The 15,742-nt window shown below is 37.7% G+C and overlaps 1 protein-coding gene across 2 annotated transcripts in view; it reads right to left on the minus strand.

The window, feature by feature from the left end:
- Positions 1-15,742, minus strand: part of Adk (adenosine kinase) — a 432,164-nt gene that overhangs the window by 123,695 nt on the left and 292,727 nt on the right. For both annotated transcript variants that reach the window (XM_055605919.1, XM_055605920.1), the window contains exon 7: positions 14,435-14,605. In XM_055605919.1, the coding sequence (XP_055461894.1) occupies positions 14,435-14,605 (171 nt within the window). The remainder of the gene's footprint in view (positions 1-14,434; positions 14,606-15,742) is intronic.

Consider the following 15,742-nt stretch of genomic DNA (forward strand, 5'->3'; position numbering starts at 1 on the left):
GTCTTTAAGAAAAATAACATTAACTGCTGTTCAGCTGTATAACCTTATTTAGTAAGTGCATCTTTTGTTGACTATTTGTCATCACCTGGATGGTCTTTTGCAATGAGCACACGTTTTTCTAGTTTATTCTGCAGTATTCCTCATGGCCTATTTGTAAGTTCCACAGAACATGAGGTTAAACCCTGACTGCAGCATGACAGATGTGAAGTTTGATTCCCAACGGGTAAATTCAATTCACCCCTGACAGCATTTCCCTCCTGAAAGGTGGCAGGAAACAGAGGGGTCATTTTGTATTAATGGTATACTCAACAAAAGAAAGCCTGTAAGGAATTATTATTATTATTTTTATTTACAAACTATCAATCTAATTTGGATTTATTTATTAAATTAAGAATACCCTCTTACTTTTTACAAGTGAATACAAATACCTACAAGCTAATAAACCACTTCAATTTGAATATTAATTTTTATTCAGGTTAATGACTGAAAACATACATTGCTTCTCAAAATGAATTACTCATTGAAAGGAACATTAGTAGAACTGTTGTGGTACTCATGAGGCTTCTGTAGGAGGGCCATGCATTCTCAACCAGCCTGGGCTGCACAGCAAAGCCTGTCTAAAAAAACAACAACAAACAAAACAACAACAACAAAAAAAAATGCAAGTAAAAGTTGTAGTATTTCAATGCTCAAACAATGGCAGTGGAAAGATGGTATCTATCTGGCCTTGAAAATAGCCAATAAAGTCCTTAAAGGAAGTTGCATTTCCGAATGAAAATTTAAACATCCTCCTAAGGAAAAAGAATTTAAAACAAGAAGAGACTCCATTGTGCCGGAGACCCTGGGCTCATGCTAAGCACTGCAAAACAAAGAAATGAAACAAGAGAAAACTGACTATTGAATACAGGAACAACTGGTAAATTTGTAAGTCTTCTGTGTCTTACGTTTGCACTGTCGGAGTAGGGTACATCAGTTATTGAAACCAGAGAGGGTAAGAGCTGATTAAATGCTTTTGGTAAAAACCAGAACCCCAAGGCTTAGTTTAGGGTGCTAGGAAATGGGTTCTTAAAATTATTAACATTTTCCAGAGCTTTTGATTTATTTGATTTCAATTGCAATGAAGACTGCTATTTAAATGGTTTTATAATAAGTAAATGACTTTTTTAGAGGGCATCAGCTCTCCCCTGAAGTGGGAGTTGCAGGAGGTTATGAGTTGCCTAACACAGGTCTCTGAAAGAGCAGCGAGCACTGGAGTGCTCAGCCATGTCTGCCTTCCCAGCAACATTAATATTCTGAAGTATGTCTGAGTACCTTGTGCATAGCTCAGACTATGAACTTAATGAACTATAGTAAAAATAATTATAGACACAACAGCTAAGAAATGGAACCTTCCAAATGTCCACCAACATATGAATTGATAAATAAACCAGACTCTAAATATTAATACTGAATATTTTCTCTCACATGAAGAATCTAGGTTTAAATATACCCGTACTTGTCTGTGTGTGCATGTGTGTATGGATCATAAACTAGAAAGGGAGGAAGACTATGTGATAAATTAGTGGTGAAGAACCTGCCTTGCACCTTGGAGGCCTAAGAATCAATAGCTAATACTTAACAAAAACAAAATAAAACAAAAGATAGTAAGTAAATAAATGTTAGCCTAGAGATGACCCTGTTGGCCTGTCCTCAGGGACCCAGCAATTGTGACAGGTGTGCAGGCCAGGTGCACTAGGTGTGTGCACCTGGATAAACGGACCTGCCTATGACCCCAACTCTCTCTCTGTCCCTCATTTTGTCCTTCTCTGAAACCCCCACTCTGTCCTCTGCCCTCATGGCTTAGCTCCCGTCTGTCTGACTGTGTACATGGTCACTCCTCTGCCTCTGCCATTTCTCCAGGCCTCACCAATCTCCTTTCTCACACCACAGCTTCTTATACCACATCTGTAATTTCTCACAGGTATACTTTGGCATGAGCCTGCCATGGGATCCCCTTACATTATATTTCATAACAAATGTAACACACACACACACACACACACACACACACACACACACACACACACACGATAACTAGTGGCTAATTCTTGTAATTTCAATAGGGAGTTAAGAGGGTGATTCTGGGTTGGAGGCCAAGTTGGTCAATGTGGTGGTTTGGATGAGAACGGCTCTGAGAGGCTCATGTTTGGGTGTTTGATTGCCAGTTAGTAGAACTGTTTGGAAAGCATTAGGAAGTATTGTCAGGTCTTCTTGGAGACTGTGATCACACCACACACAGTGTGATCTCAGCAGCTGCCCCAGCTACCTGCCTTGCCCATTTTCCGCTCTGCCGTTGTGGATTCTGACCCTCAAGAACTGTAAAGCCCAAATAAATTCTTCTTTCTCTAAGTTGCTTGCTTTGGTCCTGTTTTTTTTTTTTTTTTTTTTTTTTTTTAAATCACAGAAAGAGAAAGGTAACTAATAAAGTTGATGTACAGAGCACCATGTCAATTTGGGCTGAAGCGTGAGGCTCTGTCTCATACAAATTCAGTTATGCACACATATGTGTAATTTAAAATAAACCTTAAAATTCACAAAAATTAAAGCAAGGACACTCATGATCTCTACAAATGACTAACAATAAAGCAGACTAAGAAAAGAATTAGATTTTGACTAAATTTTGAGAGCAAAGAAAATGAAGCAATAGTTTTAAAACAGCCAAGGGAAGAAAACAGGAGGTACGTGTTGGTATAATGTTCTTTTGGAATGTATACAATTTACCCTTGTTCATCCAAATGGAGATTTCATTCCCCCACTATCTGATTTCAATCCAGGCATTGCATTGTGATTCTTATTCTAAGCACCACTTGTCTATGTAAACATGCCATCATTTGTTCTCTATATTGTCAATTAAAAAAACCAGCCACAATGCTGAGCAATGGAGAGGATAGAGACATCCTGGTCCAGAGAGGGGAAGAAGAAGGAAGCAGGAGGCAGAGGAGAGGTGGGGAATCCAGAGGAGAGGTCTTGGAACCACGTTGAAAGATGGACCAGACCTAAGATATAACTAAAAGCAAGTATAACATTGTAGCCATATCTATAATATTGGAATGTAGTGGCAAAACAGGTTTCTCAAGTGTCAATGATTATAAATGACTACACTGCTGTTTGTTTACATTTATGCTTAGGTAATGAAATCCCATCCTGAGCATGGCAGTTTGGTGGGACTTCCTTGGCTGGTGATCGCATTGTTCTGCTGGGAAGGTGATGTGTTCTATTCCACAACGATGCAGAAGCTATAGTTTTAGGATCTTCCCCGAACTTGTCTTATTTATCTCTTCACTTAGCTATTCCTGAGTCGAGTCCATCATAATGAAGCTGGAACTGTAAGGAAAGAGCATTCCTGACTCTGTAAGATGCCCTGACAAAATCTTGAAGGTGAGAGGATCTTGGGAATCCCTAAATTTGTTGCCAGTTTTGTCTGAAATGTAGTTGGACTGGGGGTCTTCAAAGTCCAGCTGGAGTCCTATAGAGGATTGAGCTTTTAAACCTGTTGTCTATTGCCATGATAAAGCACCATGACCAAGGCAACCCATAAAAGAAAACATTTAATTTGATGCCTCACAGTCCTTGAAGGTTACAGTCCACAACTGTCATTGTGAGAGAGCACGGTGGCAGCGAGGTCTGGCTCTGGAGCACAGCTGAGAGTTACACTTGGTTCCACACATGAGGCAGAAAGAGAGCTAACTGGGAGTGCTGTGTGCTTTGTAAAGCTTCACTCCCCGCCTGTGTGACACACCTCCTCCAACACATCCCAAGCCTTCCTAAACAGTCCCACCAGCTTGGGGCCAAGTATTCAAATATATAAGCCTATGGGGGCCCTTCTTGTTCAAACCACTGCACCTGTAGTGTTCCGTGTCATTGCTAGTTAGTTATCATCAGAAATGAACGCTAGTCTACACTGCTGGGATGGAAACAAACTCAAAAACACTGATAAGTAATAATCAAGAGGGGGACTGAGACGTGTCTTAGCTGGAGAGCGCCTGTTTAGCCATGAGCAAACAAGGCCTCAAGATAAAAAACAAAAAAAACAAAAAAAAAAGCACACAAATATAGTTACCTAATGATACAGTATACAAGGCTTGGGAAGTATTGTGTTCATTTTTATCTCAAAAATGACAGAGATGAGCATTTTCCAATTTGTTCTAGACCTATAGAAGATCTCACTATTCTAAAGTTATATTAGGGTTGTCTCAAATTCAAGACTCCACCCAAAGGAGTATCTATTTTATGAAAGGAAAAGGGAGGCATGAATTCGTAGTGAATAAATATCCAAAGCCTAATTGGAGATTAAACTTATTTTGTTACGTAGAATATATAAAGTAGTCAAAATAAGAATTGATATTTTAGTATCTAAATTATCTTAAGGGTTTCATTACAGTCTAAAGCAGCCATACTTTTAGAGAAATTGAATTCCATCTTTGGAACCAATGGGGGGGAAACCCCAATTCCCCAAAGTCGTACTTTAAGTTCCATATACATGCCTTGGCGTACATGTGCATATACACATGTACACACACACAATTAAAAAAATTTCAAAGCAAAACAAAATACCATTAGTATAAAAAGAGTAATCTTAAGATCTTAAATACTTTCAAGGTCAGGCAGAGGCAGGTGGATCTGTGTTCGAGGCCAACCTGGTCTAAAGAGTGAGTTTTGGGACAACTAGGGCTATGCAGAGAAACCAAAGCTAACCAAGCAAGCAAGCAAGCAAGCAAGCAAGCAAGCAAGCAAGCAACCAACCAACCAACCAACCAACCAACCAACTAAAAATAAAAAGTAGTGACTAAACGTTATGATATTTGTGAAAAACAAATGTTCTCCAAAATTTACGAAAGTTTAAAATCTTCTGAAAAAGGAAAAGCAAAATCATTCATTTCTGAAATGTTTATTAGTCCTTACTACCTAGTAGATATATAGTAAGGTAAGAAAGTCAGTGCTACGGACAAACAGTTCAGTGTAACAGAAAACAGATGACTAAGTAATTATGATTATAAAAGTAACTATAAACAGCATAAGTAAGCACTATAATGACAAACAAAACAAAATCACATTCAAAACTGACCTAACAGTAGAGGAAGGAGGAGAATCTCTGCCAGGGAGAGTGACTGCCACATGAAATATATGGCCAGAAAATTAAATGAGTATAGCACTGTGATTTTTTTCATATTCATGCAATGTTTTAATAAAATAAGCACAAAAAGATGAATAGTCTTATGCCCTAAAGAATGATCACATTTTATATCTGGTATTACTGTTGTTGTTTTTTCAAGACAGGTTTCTCTTTGTAGACCTGACTGTCCTGGAACTTTCTCTGTAGACCAGGTTGGTCTCAAACTCAGAGATCTATCTGCCTCTGCCTCTCAAGTGCTGGGATTAAAGGTGCGTACCACCACTGCCTGGCATCAGGTATCATTTTTATCATATTATAGAAATAAATTGATTGGGACGGACAGAAAATTGGTCTTAATTCAATTTAATAATTTTCATAAATGCAAGCAATATTTTGGAAACAAAGTGACATTTTTAGTATTCTAATGAATTCTATTTGATGGCAATGCTTTAAGCAGTTGATAATCAAACCTTCAAACAACCCCATAATAGGAGCTAGGCAAGTAACTTTGACAGCTCTTGCCTAGCAGTCAAAAGGCCTTGGTTTTGATCTCTAGCATTGCAAAAACAAAAAACAAATCAGAAACAGGCATTCCTGCTGAAGTTTGAAAATATATTCAGTTCATTTGGAGCTGAATTTGGAGCTATCTCCAAAACTATGCAAGTACTATTCCTTTGCTTCATTATTCCCATTTGAAGGAATTTACCCTGAAGAAGTAGCTCTAATAATACAAAAGTGCAGATAAACAGCTATTTGGTGAAAGGCTGTTTTTACTGTGAATTCTGGGAATGCCTTAAGAGCTCACACACAAGAAAGTGACTGGACCAACTACAGTGCATTCACACAATGGGGCACCATTCAGCTATAAAAAAAAAAAAAAAACACAAAACAAGAGATGTGATGGAAGGATCTTTAAGAACATACCTGTTGAAAAAAAAAACCCAACTAAATATAAAGCAGACTTATAGTATGCAGCCTTCTATGAAACAAAGAACTGTGTTTAAAGAAACACATGAATATGAGTCAGAAATTACTGAGATTAAGAAACACATTCAGAGTTGGGGTACAGCCCAGTCGATAAAGGGATAGCCCAGTAGCATGAAGCCCTGGGGTCAGACCCCAGCGCTGCACAAACTGGTTGGTACAGGCAGAAGAATCAGGAGTTCAAGGCTGTCTTCAGCTACATGATGAATTTGGGGCCAGTTTGGGCTATGTGAGAACCAATCAATCAATACAAAGCAGGTTTGAAGTTTGAGAGGATGTGGAAAGAGGTAGGTGAGGGATGATGGGTATAGTACTTCTGAATAACTCTTTTGTATTCATGATGCTCAGAACCATAGAAATGTTTTTTTGCACACCAAAAACTGAAAGTAGTTAGGAATAAAAAAGAAATAAGTAAACAAATATTATTTTGACAACATATCCCAAAGCTAAAGTAAACAACAGCCACAAAACCAACCAACCAAAAACAAAATCTGCACAGAACACTGATCTGAACCTCTTACTTGGCAAGTGGGGTGCCTCCGACTCAATGTTTCTCCCAAGGCTGTCACAAAGGGATAGGCCCCAGCCTGGTCATCTCACCACTGCGGGAGTATTCACGTAGTTGCCTTAGCCCTCAAGTCCCAGGCTACAGACTGAAGACATCAGTTCTTTGTCCTATGGGGCTTTGAACTCAGAGTATGGGATCAAGAGAGATAACAAGAGAGAGCAAATAGGTGGAAATGAAAGTATTTTGAAATAATATTTTCGAAATGAGCATCATTCCATTTGTTATATTCCATTTGTTAGAGAGGGGACTATGAACCAGAATGAAAGCCAGGAGGCAAGTTACTAAGGGTCATTTTAGAATCTGATTACCACAGTGTGCCAATGTTCTACTCACATGCAAAATGCACCGACCCTTTCTTCAGAATGATTCTAGTTTTCAAATAATTGTATGTGAATTTTAAATTTGAACAATGAGGAGTTATTATTGCCTCATGGGTTGAAATATACACAGACACAGAATTAAATATACAAAATAAGTGATTAATAGACAAAATGTACACATACATTTACGTCAATTGTTTATTAGAAGTAAGTTCCCTCTATGATTCCCAGGCTAATCCCAAACTCCTAGATTTAAATACATTCTTCTTGTCTTAGCTTCATGAGTAGCTAGGTCCATACCACTGTGTGCAGCCAGAAAGAACAACTTTAAAGTTGTTTAAAAAAAACGAATAATCAGCAGAAATGGGAGATTAGAAACCTTGACATAGCCAGGCGAATTAGTGAATTTCAGGCCAGCCAGGGCCACAGAAGAGTTCCAGGACAGCCAGGGCTACACAGAGAAACCCTGTCTTGAAAAACCAAAACCAAACCAACCAGACAAACAAACAAAAACCCCCAAACAAAAACCCAAACCTTGACACGATACATAAAAAGACACAGCAGCATTCTTGTGATACTCTTATTAAAGAACTCCAGTAAACCCCACCTTGAAGGGTATCTTACAAGATAACAATAAAGATATCTAAAATTGTCATGGCCATAACAGAAAGAGCTGTTCCAGTTTAGAGAGACTAAAGGAACAACTGATAGCCAAAGGCACTGTGGATTCTGGACTAGGTTTGGACCTGAAAAAGGACAATAGGGATTTTCCACATATAAACATTTTACATAACCATAATAAAAGCATTAAACTAAGAATTTTATGTTCATAAATTATCAACTAATCTTTAAATTTTTCCAACAATGCCTACTAATTTCAGCTTCTTGGCACTCATTGTTTTCTGTGCTTTGAAGGACAAGAGAAAAACCCAGGAGCTGAATAAAAAATCAGGATCGCCAAACTGAGGAACAGAACTATTCCTACTGTGATATAAGCTCAAATTTTTGTTTGTAGGATACTAATTTGTTAAGTAATTTAACAGCACAATTTAAAAATTGCATTAAATAAGAACTTTAAGTATCAACCCATAATTTTATAGTATGTCATAGTCTATAAGTAATAATCAAATGGTCACTTACAAATTTATAATGCAGAAACTGAATCAATTAAATAGGTAAAAAGATTAACTGAAATATTACTGTATATCACAAAAGCACTGCTGCATAAATATTATTTTCATGGTAATTCAAACCACTTCCAATTCTGTTACTTTACAAATAACAAATAGAATAAGAATGATTTTTAAAAATCTCACCATTAGAGTTAATGTAGTTGCTATGAAGAGAGAACAAAAGGAAAAAAAGGGCTCTTTGATAAAGGTGAAGAGAAAACAAGAAGGAAGTAAAAGGAAGGCCTTCTTCATTTGGAAGTGTCTCCACGGCATCTCTGTGACATGCCACCAGGTTAGAGGCCTCCTTTCTGTTACAGTGTCTACTTTCTTCTGATGAGTTAAACATGTAAGAAAGATTCAAAGGAAAGAGTTATATTGGAAGCTAAGCTGCAGTCTTATGATACTATAATTCTGTGCTAACTGAAATTTCATTTGCATCACCAGAAAAGCTAAACGTATCAAAATTCTACAAATCAAATACTAATGGGTTCCCATTTTCTTTGCCTGCACTTAAAGCAACCTTAAAATTGTCTGCATCACAGGCTCCCCACAGGAGGAGTGTGGGCCTTTCTATGAACAGGTGTGAGAAGGTAACTTCTATCCGTCATTAGATATAGCTCTATTCCTCAATTTCATGTTGACAACAGTCTGGTAAAAGGAAAGACCATTTCTTCTATGGTTAGAATATGCATCTTTGAGTTGTTACAAATGCTTGGAGACCATATAACTTAGAGAATTAGACTAGACAAAAAGAAATATAAATAAAATACTCCTCTGCGTATAAAGTATATGGGCTTGATAAAGTTTCTAAAAATTAATGACATGTTTACAAGGCCTAGAAAATCCTGCCAAAGGACAGCACCTAACTGGAGGTGTGTGCAGCACAGAATTTACACAGACATGCAGGGGTGAGCGCACACACGCTCACCTCTCAGGGCGGAGCACAGCCCACCTGCTGTTTTTAGGAATGCTGCTTACCTTTTCTTTTTGAGATAGCATATCTCATTGGACCCAGAACTGGCCAGTTAGGCAAAGCAGCCTGGCAATGTGTCTCTGGCGCCAGGGACTCCAGGGACTCCAAGCACGCTACCATGCCTGGAGCTTTTAACCTGGCTCTGAGGAGCAAACTCAGGTCCTTGGGCTTATTGCTTACAAGGCTTTACTGACTCAGTTCTCCCATTTCCGCTTAAACATTTTTTTTTTAAATATGAGAATGCAAATGACTTCTATTTTACGGGGAAAGTGAACAAACTACTTCACATATCTGTAACAAGATTAGTTATGATTTAAAAAATAACTGCTCTGTCTTTTAGGTTCAGGAATATGGATCAAACACCTAAAGCCAATTTTACTTTTGACATAATGTTCCGATGTAGCAAATAACACTTGTCTTTTTGGTCATATCAGCCTCATCACTACCCAAAAATGACCCTGCAACTTCTCAATAACCGATCAACCACACCAACAAGCTGTAGAATTAGCTTCACTGTTTTGTAATTCATGTATTGCCAAATCACTCAGCGAGAGAAAAGAAGGAGGGAGGGAAATATATGAGAGGGAGAGAAAGATATGAGAGGGAGAGAGGCAGGCAAGGGTGAAAGGAGAGAAAGAAGGGAGGGAGGGAGGGAAGACATTTAGGCACAGTGGTGCACACCTGTAATACTAGCACTAAGGGTGCTGGGCTGGAACATCTCCATTTCAAGGCCAACCAGGCTATGGAGTGAAAAACACTTTTTAACAACAAAAGCAATGAAAGTTAAACAACCACACTGGAGAGAAAGTAACATAAGCTTCCCTGCTCTATTATATGTGAAGTCAAAAGGTTTTAACATAAGATTCTCTGTAAAGAAATGGTGGAGCAGTGAAATTACCAGAGAAGGATTTGATGAAGCAGAGCTATGGTATAGCTTTAGTAAATAAAATCATCTGTCAGAGTCAAAATACTACACACAAAAGGGGGAGGTTTATAAGAAATATATTAATTCTTAGTACATATGAAATAATTCATCACAGCTCTTCCACCCAATTTCAAGCTTTATTTTACTATCTTAAATATCTTAAAGTGCACTGTATGGGTGATGTGACACTTCACTGTGAAATTAAGTGGTAACTCTTGACAAAGTAGTCATTATCAGGAGATAATTGACCTTATTTGAGAGCTAAGCATCCTGAGGCAAAGTTGAGTGTACTTAATCCTGGCAGGTTAATTATCTAGTGATTAGGAAACCTTAAAAGGTATTACTCTTAAGAACCATTTTCAAAATGACTCTATTCAAAAACTTCTTAATTTAATAATAATGAAAAACAAGAACAATCAAGTTCTTTAATCATGTACAGGTACACAATGACTAGAAAGCAACTAGCACGAGCTGATATCAATAGATATAATTGATAATTACCTACACGTCCTTTATTAAGCTGATTGCATGTGAGTTTGTTAAAAAATGATATAGACATATATAACATAGGATAAACCTAGTAAAAACGGTACATCTAAAGAAACTAATCAAGAGAGAGGACCCTGACTAAAACGCTCAATCCCCATCCTGAAAGGCAAAGAGGTTGGACATCAGAAGAAGAAGAAAATAGGAAACAACCTAGGAACCTGCCACAGAGGGCCTCTGAAAGCCTCTGCCCTGCAGACTATCAAAGCAGACGCTGAGACTTATGGCCAACTGTTGGGCAGAGTGCATGGAATCTTATGTAAGAAGTGGGAAATACTAAGAGCTGGAGAGGACGGGAACCACACAAGGACAGAACCAGAAAAATTGAACACAGGGAACTTCCCAGAGACTCATGCTCCAACCAAGGACTATTCATGGAGATAACCTAGAACCCCTGCACAGATGTAGCACATGACAGTTTAGTGTCCAAGTGGGTTACATAGTAATGGGAAGAGGGACTGCCTCTGACATAATCTGATCGGCCTGTTCTTTGATCACCTCCCCCTGAGGGGGGAGCAGCCTTACCAGGCCACAGAAGATGACAATGCAGCCACTCCTGATGTGATCTGATAGACTAAGATCAGAAGGAAGGAGAAGAGGACCTCCCCTATCAGTGGACTTGGGGAGGGGCATGCGTGAAGAAGGGGGAGGGGGGTGGTACCGGGAGGGGAGATACAAAGTGAATAAAGTGTAATTAATAATAAAAAAATAATATTTCTGAAGGAAAATGTTTAAAACTTTGAAGATGTTTAAAATTTAATTAAAAATTTAACATTTACAGAGTTTATATACTAGAGAAGTATCAAAACTACTTTAGTCAATATAACCTATGAATTCATACATTTCATTTCAAAGTAGAAAATAAAACGTAAGAGGGTTACCAAGGATTTTGTTTCTTTATTTAATTATTCATTTACTTTTTTTCTTGCTTTTTTCTTAAAGGCAGGGTCTAAGCTGGCCTTGTACTCATGGCAATTCTCCTGCCTCAGTGTCATGAACGAACACACTATCTTACTAAATATTTTGAAGTTGAGAAAAGAAAAACATGCCTCTGTGCATTTCTGAATCTTAGGGAAATGGCTGCAGGACAGACAAGTGGAGGACTACTTGCCTAGAACACAGAAGACACTGTATTTTACCCCTGGAAAGCAAATGGGAAGTGCTTTGGGGTAGAGAGAGAGAAAAAAAAAGATTATTCAATTTTAGAAAACAATATACTTCTAAGACATGCTATAACATGGGCAAACTTTGAAAACATTATGGGATAATAAATAAGCCAGGGATGTCGGATAATTATTAAGTGAAGCTAACTGTATGAGGTATTAGGATGTGCAGACTCATGATGACATGCAAAAAAGGTGACTACCAAGGCCTGGCAAGACAGAAAATGGATGGAGTTATTAGTTATAAGCAGAGAGCTTCTGCTTGGGAAGAAGAAAAAATTCTGCAAGTCGACCATGGGAAGTGAGCTGCACGCTTGAAATGATTGGGACGATCAGCTTTGCCTCCACCTCCCAAACACATGGAATAGAGGGCTGTGAGGTTTCTGTAGCCAGGCAAAGCATTCTACCAACTGAGTTGCATTCCAGGTTCCTGTTAAGTGTTTCATACAATATAAGAAAGTAAATCACTTAGTGTACATCACAGTCCTTGAGAAACGATATTCCTATTCTGTCTTAGGATGTACATAATTATTTTCAAACAATTCATTTTTTTTCCTTCCTTTTAAAACAGTAACCTGGGTTCCTGGGTTGGCTTCAAAATTTTGATCCTCCTTCCTCTACCTTCCAATTGATAGAAACACAAGCACACATTGTTGCTTCACTAACTTATGAATTCTAGTTTTGGTTCAAAGGGAAGAGTGACTATAAGACGAGTTGAAACTCTTTCAAATTCAGGGATTTATTTCCCCCTCATCATTTTATTTACTTTATATATATTTGAGACAGCAGCTGCAATATCATAACTCGGGCTGATTTGAACTTTCTGTGTAGCTCTGGCTTATCTGAGACAAGTCTGCCTCTTTCTGATAAGTGCCTGTGCCATCACACACGTCTTTTCTGGTATTCTTCACGCTAGCTTTTCAGAACTCCAACTCAGTCTCCTCAATTCAAACACACTGTATGGCTACTTGGCTTAATTCTGAATGCTACAGGCTTGGTACTTCTCAAACTGTGGGTCATGACCCCCTTGGGAGGTCAAAAGACCTTTTCACAGGGAGTCACTTAAGACCATCAGAAAACACAGATATTTACCTTACAATGCATAACAACAGCAAAATTACAGTTCTAGAGCAGAAACAAAAATGACTTTATGGTTGGGGCTCACCGTAACGTGAGAAGCTGCATTAAAGGCTGCAGTATAGGAAGGTCGAGATCCGCTGTTGAGTGATACGCTGGACAATCGTCACATTTGTGTCTTTCAATTGTTTCCTGGGGATCACTGATTACTGTCTGTGAAGGGGTGGTGTTGCTGGGCAAGTTGGCTCTTATTTATTTATTTATCTATCTATTTATTTATTTTTAAATTTTATTTATTTACCTTTTATATATGTATGGGTGTTTTGCCTGCATGTATGTTTAAGAGGGTATTTGATCCTTTGGAACAGGAGCTAGAGACAGTTGTAAGCTACCATGTGAATGTTGGGAATCAAACTCCGGTCCTCTGGAAGAGCAGCCAGTGCTCTTAATAACTAGTCACCTCTCCAGCTCCTGATTTTTGTTTATTCATCTGGAAACAAAGTTTTGTTGCGTGGCTTCGGCTAGCCTTGAACCAGCAATCCTCTAGCTTGTAGCCACCTACCACTATGCCTGGCTTGCCAAGGCATTTTGTTTTTAACTGAGACTACAGAAATCATTAATGCTAGTACTCAAAGCTCTCCAGAAAAGGAAAGGGACAAGGAAGTACAAGATAAAAGCTAAGTGTGCTTGATGTTAGCTAATTTATCGACATTTTAGAAATCAACTATTAAGCAGATTTTTTGGGGGGGAAAGATTATACTTAGGGAGAAAAAGGAAATAGAAAATAATTGTAAATATATACACAAATACAAACATTTCTTGTGAGATATATATTTTACATCGCAGTGCATTTTTATGACAAAACGGTTTCCTTTTTAAAAAAAACTGAAGATAATTTATTATTATTACTAATATATTCAAGGAGAACAGTGGATAATATGTTCAAATGACAAAACACTAATCTACTTGCTCTTTGTAATCAAATACAGTATCATCTTTATTATCCCTATCTAACTGCTTCAACTTAGCTGATATTTCTAGATGATTAACATTTAAAACATCTGATTCTGACGTCCAGCTCACTTGGTATCATTAAGGTGTTGCATTATTTGACTTTGTATTATGTGTAAATGCAGCTGCATCCAACTGCAGTGTAAAGTGCAGGGCAAACACCTCATATCCCACTATGAAGCTGTTTGTTTATCAGAAGGCCTTTAGAGACTGCCTCAATAAAATACCAAACACGTCTAATCAGCTTGTAGCACTTTTACATAGCGCACATCATGATAGATATTACAGGGTACTTGTCTTTACTAGTTATTGATTGACCATAATAGGCCTTACCATAAAAATATTTGTTGGAATGAATGCAAATAAACAGGATTTACGAACAAAAGAGATGAAAAAGTTGTTTAACATGACATGCAGCCATGTAGCAGCTCACAGTTTTGTGCTCTAGGTCCACACAGTCCAGAAACAGACAAATCTTTTTTTTTTTCATGGTGGGATTAAAGGCATGTACTGCCACCCCTGGCTTTTTCTAAAGCAACTCACCGTCTCATTTCCAAAGAGGATGTCAACATAAGGCATGACTTTCATCAAGGATTCCTTGAAGAACTGACTAATAAACGGTGCAGACAGATTCAACGTGAAGACCCTGTTGTTCTCGGCAGCATGGCGAGCCACTTTCAATACTGACTCCGGGGAAACTGTAAGAAAGAAGCCCTGGACAAAGAGAGAGAGAGTGGGGATTTAGAGCTGTCAGGAACGTATACAAAATACCAAGTTTAATTATAAAATCCAAGGTAGAAATGGTTACATCTAACTAAAAAAAGTTCATCATGTGAGTACAACATATTTGATATATAGCAGTACTAAAAAGTAACATTATTTATTTGATATTAGATCACATCTATGCACTATCGAAGAATACTTGGAATCTACAAACAAAAATACTCAAGAAAATAACAAGTATATTTAAGTTTGAGAAATATAAATAGAGGTAGACTAAATGCTTTTAGCCTCTTATACACTTTCAGCATCTTTTCAGTGATTTAAAAATGTTTTATAAAGAGCATACCTTATTTATCTTAAAAATATCTTAACTGAATTTATTTGATTCTATTTTAGGCTTGAGAAAGTGTTCCCTATGTTAACCAAGGCTGGCCTGGAGAGTTCTAGGAGCCTGAAGATTTCCGGTGTGTGTCACAATGTCTGTATTTTTTTATTACTTACTTTAATTAGAATTTTCAAATAATAAGAAAACAACCCACGGCTACAAAACAAAATTATTTTAATTAGTTTAATTGCCAGAAATGGTATATTTTAAAATAGTGTTTATCTATATTTTTCATGATAAAGTCTTCTTAGCATACATTAATGATTTCTAGCTGGAAACATAGGCAAAGATATGGATAAATTTGAGGGAAAGTGGTTAGGAAGGCACAGAGGCGAGGAGACAAGTGAAAGCACAGTAACCGAAGATGAGGCTGTGTTAATACAAGGGCCTTGCAGGGTAGTCAGGATGTACTGAACAGCAACATGGGAGAGTACTGAGGAAGCAGTGTGGGTAATGAGTTTTTCTCAGAAGAAAGGAATATGATTACAGGAAAATGCAAGAAAGGCAAACTGGACAGCAATACTTTATCAACAACTAATAACACCTGTGTTTGGCTATGTAAAAGGAAGCCACATTGGAGTTTGAAGCATAGGCCCTATAGACCGTGTAAAAGGCAAAGAATAGAATTCAAAGATGATGTTTAAATAATTTAAAAAAGAACACTGGTCTTATTACTAAATAGAGAAGTCTAGAATAAGACTTGTATATAGAGCATTCAGTTTTGGTCATACTGATCAAAGTTT

The sequence above is a fragment of the Psammomys obesus genome, unplaced genomic scaffold (genome assembly GCF_907164565.1).
Source record: "Psammomys obesus unplaced genomic scaffold, mPsaObe1.curated_primary_1811, whole genome shotgun sequence".
Lineage (NCBI taxonomy): Eukaryota > Metazoa > Chordata > Mammalia > Rodentia > Muridae > Psammomys > Psammomys obesus.